Below are 8,102 nucleotides of genomic sequence, written 5' to 3' on the forward strand. Positions count from 1 at the left end.
TTGACTATAAACTATCACTATTTACATTCAAGGCTTTAAATGGTTTAGCTCCCACTTATCTAGCCAGTCTTCTAACACGTTACAATCCACCACACTCTTTAAGATCACAAAACTCTGGACTTCTGGTAGTTCCCACAATATCAAAGTCTACAAAAGGGGGTAGAGCGTTTTCGTATTTAGCTCCTAAACTTTGGAATAGTCTTCCTGACAGTGTGCGGGGCTCAGACACAGTCTCCCAGTTCAAACGTAGACTAAAGACTTATCTCTTTAGCTGGCATGCATTTAATACATCCCATAACCTTGTACTCCAGTACATCTGATTAAATGCACATTATCATCTAGTGCTGCTAATATTATGAACAGCAGCTATGCTAATTACTTTCCACTTGTTTCCTTTCTTCTACCCATCCCGAGGCATATAGAGATTGTGCCAGCTCCAGTGGCATCCAGAGATGGACCAGCTCCAGCCGGGTTCCGCTTTGAGGATTGGGTTATTCAAAGAAACGCTGCCAAAATTATGTGGACGACAACAACCTCCTTATTAATTTACATAACATTCTACACATGCTGTATCTGCGTCACACGATTGACTATACATAAATGCACAAAGGACATTGTTCATATCACACTCTCCGGTGTTTAGAATAATTTATAATAACACTCTCTGCTGTCACCCAAATGAGGATGGGTTCCCTTTTGAGTCTGGTTCCTCTCAAGATTTCTTCCTCATACCATCAAAGGGAGTTTTTCCTTGCCACAGTCGCCTCAGTCACCTCAGGCTTGCTCACTTGGGATAACATCTAAGACTGTTTGTCTGTTCATATGTTTGTTGTTTCTTATGTAAGGCTGCTTTGAGACAATGCTCTTTGTTGAAAAGCGCTATACAAATAAAATTGAATTGAATGCGCATGTAAAGGCAGACGTCCCAAAACTTTTGGCTATTAAGTGTATATTACCTTTTGCACTTGTAAGTAAATTACAGTGTTTTCTGTAAGTCAACCTTTAGTGACATAATCACATTGGACGAAGGCGTATTTGGAAGGACAACTGCTGGGTGCTGGAGGATTGGCTGTGTTTTTGCTGGGACACGCAAAGAAGACGGATTGCCAGTAAGTCTTTCCATTTCTGTTTTTACTCAAGCCTTTGACCAGTTTTCTACATAATCAGAAGTAAAGTTGATCAGTGCTACTAATGGACAGAAGGTAAGCAATCACGTCTTAACAAATTTTAATCTTCTAAGCCTAATTTGCACTCAAATTAGAGAAAAACATTATAACAATATTAAAACTGAACTCAGGAATGGCAGTGTTCACTAGTAGGCACTAGTAGTTCCTTTTGAAGGAGGCTGATTGTTATATGTCTCTTAACCTCCCTTTACTTTGACATCTTTTGCTGCTACTGTACATTTGACATCATGGATCACTGTAGCATTGTGGGATTGGCAGTAAAGTTGCAAAGCTGTTATTTAAAAGCAGTAACTACTGCTCTTTCATGCATAAAATTAAAATGATGTAACCTCACAAGCCAGATGAGTCTGAAGAGCTCTTTTAGTTACTTTATGTATGCAAATGATTTCATTTAATTACTCATAACACATTCATCTTTCCTCAGGTTGCAATCAAGTACGTCTCCAAAAAGATGCCTTATGAAAAACTGCAGCTTGTAAGTTTCTTTATCATGATGTACATCTTACCTAAAAATCAGATTTCTAAGAAGACCTTGATAAGTAGTATTACAAAGGATGGCATTATAATGTGTGGCACTCATTCTTTCCTTTTTGTACCATACCACACCACAGACAGGATATGGATGGCTGCCCATTGAGATAGCTTTGACGATCCTTGCAAACACAGAACCTTGCTCAAAAATCCTGAAGATTCTGGACTTGTACGAAGAGGCAAAATGATACGTTTTCGTCCAGGAACAGCCTGAACCATGTGTGGACCTCGAGGAATTCTCCGGCCAGCAAGGTGGATATTTGACTGAGGTCGTGGCTCGCCATGTTATGTTTCAGCTGATGGAGGCTCTGAAGCATTGTAAGAGCCAGGGGATACTGCATCATGATGTCAAGCCAGAAAACATTCTGATTCAGACAGGCACGTGGCAAGTCAAGCTGTTTGACTTGAAAGAGACCTCGTCAAATACGAGGAGCATTATGCAGAGCATTATGTGGAAGTAACCTCCAAATGACCTTGCCTTGTTCTACATTGAATCACACATGACTAAATGCACTAATACTTTGAATTTTGAATATAATGTTTCATTTCTAATATTGTAAGACTGTTATGATCTAGCTGTGCTAATGTATAATTGAGAGCATGAGCTTCAGGCAGAATTACAGTTGAACATGCAAAATTAATCTGCTTTTGTTAAATTTGTTTCTCAGCAAGGACTTGTCATAATCACTTTTTCAGAACTGACATTGAAAAGGGAAATTATAGTTTTTGGATTTAGGGTTTCTAGCGTTTATAATCAATGAGAAAGAGATTAGAAATAGAAATGAGATTGTATTGTGAATTTATTTTTGAATAACCACAGACCCGAGGAACTACTGTACAATGTCTGTTTAAACATTGCCTCTCAGTCCTATGTAGACATTATGGCAATAATGTTAAGCTCCAACTCTTCTGCATTCATGCATCTCCTGAACATCTCCCGATCAGCTACCGGTGTATTCGCTCGGCCGAGGTGGAGGGTCAGCGCGCACACAGGAGCAGCAGTGGAGTGAAGTTCTGTGTTGTGTCCGATCTTCAGTCAAGAGGAGCTGAACATGCCTTAGAGATCTTGTACTTCTTGGATTCTATCACAAGTCAAAGTCTGCTGTTGCGTGGACCATCTGTCTGGCATTAAACTGACACCAAAACCAGCACATGTTTATAATTATACGAGTTGCCTGTTTTCTGGCTTGATCTGAAATTTTTACATCACTTAAGTGTGTGGTGGTGTATTCATCAAGTGCAAATGACAAAGAAATTTCAAGAAAATTTTCATGATGTACCTAGTAGTGTTCTTTTTTCATTTTCCACTGTTTCCTTCACCTGTCTGTCTTGTCATTGAGAACTTTGAAAGGGCTCAAAGTTGAATGTAATCCACATTACATTAATGTGAATATAAACCACATTACATCAAAGTTGAATCCACATTCATACTAATTTTCAGGATCAAATAAATATATGTATATATTACATTGTTTACAACCTGTGTCTTGTGTTGTGTACCACACAAATGGGCAGATTAGTGCAGTTAGTGGACACTAATAACTGCTTAATATTTTAACATGGTTTAAAGGGTTAACATAAGTTAAGTTGTCTTTGTCACATTTACATTACTGCACAGTGAAATTCATTCTTTGCATATCCCATCCTTGGGGGTTGAACCCAGATCTTCTGGTCAACGACTCAGAGCCTTAACCTTAATTGTGATCTGGATCCTAGCACAAACACACTGACTAATCAAAACAGTAATACATCCATGTAGCTAACATGACAACATTTCTGAGAAACTGAATCTTTTTATTTATTTAATGTTGAATGTTAGACAGTTAGCTAAAACGAGCCACCATGACAAGACTTTTTTTCCTCTCCCCCCATACCCCCCCTCACCCAAACCCCCCCCCCCCCCCACTCCCCCCAAAACGTTCTAAAATTCAAATTTTAAAAATACACGAGTGGTGCGGCGTTAGAAACAGATACAACTACAGGAGAAAAACCGGAGAGATTCACCATCATAACAAGTGAGTATTGGATACAACTACAGGAGAAATACCGGAGAGATTCACCATCATAACAAGTGAGTACTGGATACAACTACAAGAGAAATACCGGAGAGATTCACCATCATAACAAGTGAGTATTGGATACAACATCAGAAGAAATACCGGAGAGATTCATCATCAGAAGAAATACCGGAGAGATTCATCATCAGAAGAAATACCGGAGAGATTCACCATCAGAAGAAATACCGGAGAGATTCACCATCAGAAGAAATACCGGAGATATTCACCATCAGAAGAAATACCGGATTGATTCACCATCATAAGAAGTGAGTATCGGCAATTGATACCGAGAATAAAGCGACACCTGCTGGGATGTTTCTGAACGGCTATAAAAGTGCATCTTCACCGGCTGTGATGGGAACCGTGTCCACGGCAGTGGGCTCACAGCGGACTCCCACAGGTAAGTGTTTTTATTCACACTCTGTTATCAAAATGTAGTAATATATTATATAGTTGTATTGTTAGTACCCTGTCTGAAAGGTAATTTGAATGGAAAAGGGTTTTAATTTTAGTATTTTAACGTGTATATACACCAGAGGGCGCCAACACGGCGCTAGCGAGCTAACAGTCGCTCACTTCTGAAGTTTGGATCATTTTACTGAATCGGATCTTTGAATCTCTTTTCGAGTCATTTCGTTCATTTCATTCATTTCAGCGGAATATAACTGCAATGTTACGTGTTAGCCGCAAACATTGATCACTAAGAAAAAAAGGAAGGAAAATAACTTTAAATCAATGTGTAAGGAGAAGATGAGTTTAGCTATATAAGTATACACACAGCAAGAGGAGGGAGGAATAACATCACATCTTAGTTCAGATGATAACAAGGATTTAAAAAAGGGTTGAGAAATATTTTTAGTTCATATTTTTGTTGCATAAAATGATTTTTTTTTCATATTGATGCATACTACAATCAAAATGTTCATGATATTCTAAGCACATCTTATAAGATAGTATCTTTTTAGATTATATGACACTGGGAGGATGGTACACAGTGACAGAAAATGTCTTGCTTTAGCAATATTCACCATAAATAATTGTCTGTGGAATATATTTTAATGGAAACGGACTCTGAAACTAAATCTATTAGTTTATATGTTCAAAGTTGTCCTGAAGAAGTAATTCTCTTCCTATGTTTAACGTTAAACATCACCCAACGCAGTGAACTAAAAGTGTTCTTTTGTGTCACCGTTTCAACCCCCAGCTAAGCCGTTAAAGAACACTCATCGTCACCATAAAATCCCAAGGTGTACCCAAAGGACCATTCAGAAAAGAAAGCGCTTGTTCTCGGGGCAGGCTGCAAACCCTTCGGAGCATCGGGGGTGTAAGGAGACAGACCAGCCCAGTAACCTGGCAGATACAACCGAGCCTCTGCAGAAGAGACCAAGAACAGAGAGAAGTCCAGAGGAACCTGCTAACCAACCTATTATACGTCTTTCCAAATGTAAGGCAGAACTCATAGGTGAAATGCATAAAAAGTGGGCTGAGTTACATGAATAAGAGACTTATAATTGGATGTTTTTTGCAGCACATTGGACGAAGGCGTATTTGGAAGGAGAACTGCTGGGTGCAGGAGGATTTGGTTGTGTGTTTGCTGGGATACGGAAAGAAGACGGATTGCCAGTAAGTCTTTCCATTTCTGTTTTTACTCTAGCCTTTGACCAATGTTCTACACAATCAGAAGTAAAGTTGATCAGTGCTCCTAATGTTCAGAAGGTAATCAATAACTTAACAAATTTTAATCTTCTAAGCTTAATTTGCAGTCAATTGCTGCCAGGTATTAGTCATAATCTTAAATATTAAAACTGAACTCAGGAATGTGTTCACTGGTAGGTGACTGTGCCTTTTGAAGGACGCTGATTGTTATACGTCTCTTGACCTCCCTTTATTCTGACATATTTTACTGCTAATCTTGACATGGATCACTGTAGAATTGTGAGATTGGCAATAAAATTGCAAAGCTCTTATTCAAAAGCAGTAATTACTGCTCTTTCATGCATGTCTAAAATTATATAACCTCACAAGCCAAATGTGTCTGAAGACCTCTTTTAGTTACTTCATGTATGTAAATGATTTCATTTAATTGTACATAACACATTCATCTTTCCTCAGGTTGCAATCAAGTTTGTCTCCAAGACAATGCCCTATGAAAAACTGCAGCTTGTAAGTTTCTTTATCATAATATACATCCTACCTATTACTATAACCTAGCACACATACTAAAAATCAGATTTCTACAAAGATAGTATTACAAAGGATGGCGTTATAGCGTGTGGCACTTATTCTTTCCTTTTTGTCCCATACTACAGACAGGATATGGATGGCTCCCCACTGAGATAGCGCTGATGGTCCTTGCAAACTTCAAACCTTGCTCAAGAATCCTCAAGATTCTGGACTGGTTCGAAGAGCCAAAACACTATGTTGTCATTCTGGAACGGCCTGAACCATGTCTGGACCTCCATGAATTCTCCAGCAAGCAAGGTGGATGTTTGACTGAGGTCGTGGCTCGCCATGTGATGTTTCAGCTGATGGAGGCGCTGACACATTGTAAGAGCCAGGGGATACTGCACCGTGATGTCAAGCCAGAAAACATCCTTATTCAGACAGGCACATGGCAGGTCAAGCTGTTTGACTTCGGTTGCGGAGACCTCGTCAAAGACTATTACAATGACTTCGCAGGTGTCTGATTTGAGACCATGAGTTCTTGGTGGCAGCAAGTACTGTGACTCTTTTTCTAAATCTAAAGTATCTTTGTTAACAGGCACATCTGAATATGCCCCTCCTGAGTGGTTCATCCAGGGGCAGTATCGGGCAGACCCAGCTACCGTCTGGTCTGTGGGAGTGACACTGTACAGGCTGGTGTGTGGCTGTCTGCCTTTCAGGACCACTGAGGAAACAAAAATTGGCTATTTGTTCTTCCCTGAAAGTCTGTCTCAAGGCAAGAAAGTAGAAAGACTGATAAGCTATGGACTAATTAATAGCAGACTGAACTATACCTTATACACAGACTTGAGCAGAGAAAGAAGTGTTCATTTATTTTAATGTATTATATTTTATGACTATGTATTAATTAGTCAATATGATAAAATTGACAGGAAATGTGTAGAGTTACAAGTGTGAGGAATTTCTAATGTACTCTACAGCATTTTCGTTAAAGGATTATTTATAATAAAGCAGGTTCTTTACGGGGTTAAGTATTAGATTCTTCTTTCTATGTCTTATTGATTCATGTACCTGGGTATTGTGTAACAGAGTGCAGCGATCTGATCCGTTGGTGTCTGAGACCCAATGAAGAAGACAGACCCAGCCTGGAGGAAATAGAGTTTCACCAATGGTTTTACTAACCAGATTTCTGAAGGGCCAGTGTACAGGAGACAGGGACCACTGCACTAACCTCCTCTTAAAAAATTGTAATATATCTGAACTTTTGTTAAGAATTGTACAGAACTTTTGTACAGAATTTCTAATTAATTATATAACTGTAAATACATCTGTATATAATTAGTTTTTTAATTTTTCATTATCTCATTATTTTTGTGCTTTTTTTAATAAAAGAATATTTTTTGTTATCATGGATAAGTGTGTAGGAAGGTCAGGGCAAAATGAGAGCATTACTATTGCTTCCGTAAGAAATGACTTGATATGTCACTCCCAAATATTTGTTAGAAACAGCAAAAATGAAAAATAAAAACAAACATGACATGATTGCTGGTGGTGCACAGTATATAATTAGCTTGTTTCTTTTCCTGTTACTTTAGCTTTCTTTGCAGAGCAGACAATCCTGCACACTAACAAAGATTTCCCAACCAATCCTTCCTCCACAATTTCTTCAATTCACATAAAGGATTTCTTTCTATTTAAAACATTTTTTATGAAAGAAATTTTTCATCTATTTTTCATCTATTAACCATCTAACTGTACAGGGGTAATTACTTTCCAACATTCATTATCATGGCTGTGATTGGCATAATGCACCAGAATTTTTATAAAGAAATGTTCATCTGAGAGAGTATCTTTGTTTATGAAATAAACCAGGGAAAGAAATTGTCTTTCATCCGCAGCAGTGGTTTAATGTGATTGTTAATCTCCATCATGGGTTTGTTTTAATTTTTCAGCCTAATAATGGCTGGCTTCACTGGCAGTGATGGCTTTTTGGACTTCATATTGAGAATTACCCTCAACAGATTCCAAATGCAAAAGCCACACTCTAGACCTTTTCATCTGCTCACTTCTAAGTGAAATAATGAGAGAATAACACACACATTGTCCTGCAACAGCTTCCTATACTGTTAACCTGAATTGGATAAGAATGATTTTGTCACAGATT

At 38.4% G+C, this 8,102-nt stretch overlaps 1 protein-coding gene and 1 long non-coding RNA gene across 2 annotated transcripts; both read left to right on the forward strand.

Moving 5' to 3' along the window:
• Window positions 1–860: 860 nt before the first annotated feature.
• LOC131357409 (uncharacterized) lies at window positions 861–3,150 on the forward strand. Its single transcript, XR_009205262.1, has 3 exons — window positions 861–1,109; window positions 1,612–1,662; window positions 1,799–3,150. It is a non-coding gene; the product is annotated as an uncharacterized LOC131357409 (long non-coding RNA).
• Window positions 3,151–5,290: 2,140 nt separating this feature from the next.
• On the forward strand, window positions 5,291–7,592 carry LOC131351813 (serine/threonine-protein kinase pim-1-like). The gene is made up of 3 exons (XM_058387419.1): window positions 5,291–5,398; window positions 5,888–5,938; window positions 6,085–7,592. The coding sequence occupies exons 1-3, from the start codon at window positions 5,291–5,293 to the stop codon at window positions 6,460–6,462; spliced, it is 537 nt and encodes a 178-aa protein (XP_058243402.1). The 3' UTR covers window positions 6,463–7,592.
• Window positions 7,593–8,102: the final 510 nt, after the last annotated feature.

This window comes from Hemibagrus wyckioides, linkage group LG01, assembly GCF_019097595.1.
Source record: "Hemibagrus wyckioides isolate EC202008001 linkage group LG01, SWU_Hwy_1.0, whole genome shotgun sequence".
NCBI lineage: Eukaryota > Metazoa > Chordata > Actinopteri > Siluriformes > Bagridae > Hemibagrus > Hemibagrus wyckioides.

Coding starts and splice junctions, on each gene's coding strand:
- LOC131351813 (XM_058387419.1), top strand. CDS start 5,291: ATGTTTTTTGCAGCACATTGGACGAAGGCGTATTTGGAAGGAGAACTG. Junction 5,399..5,887: donor GGAAAGAAGACGGATTGCCA/GTAAGTCTTTCC, acceptor ATCTTTCCTCAG/GTTGCAATCAAGTTTGTCTC. Junction 5,939..6,084: donor CCTATGAAAAACTGCAGCTT/GTAAGTTTCTTT, acceptor CCCATACTACAG/ACAGGATATGGATGGCTCCC.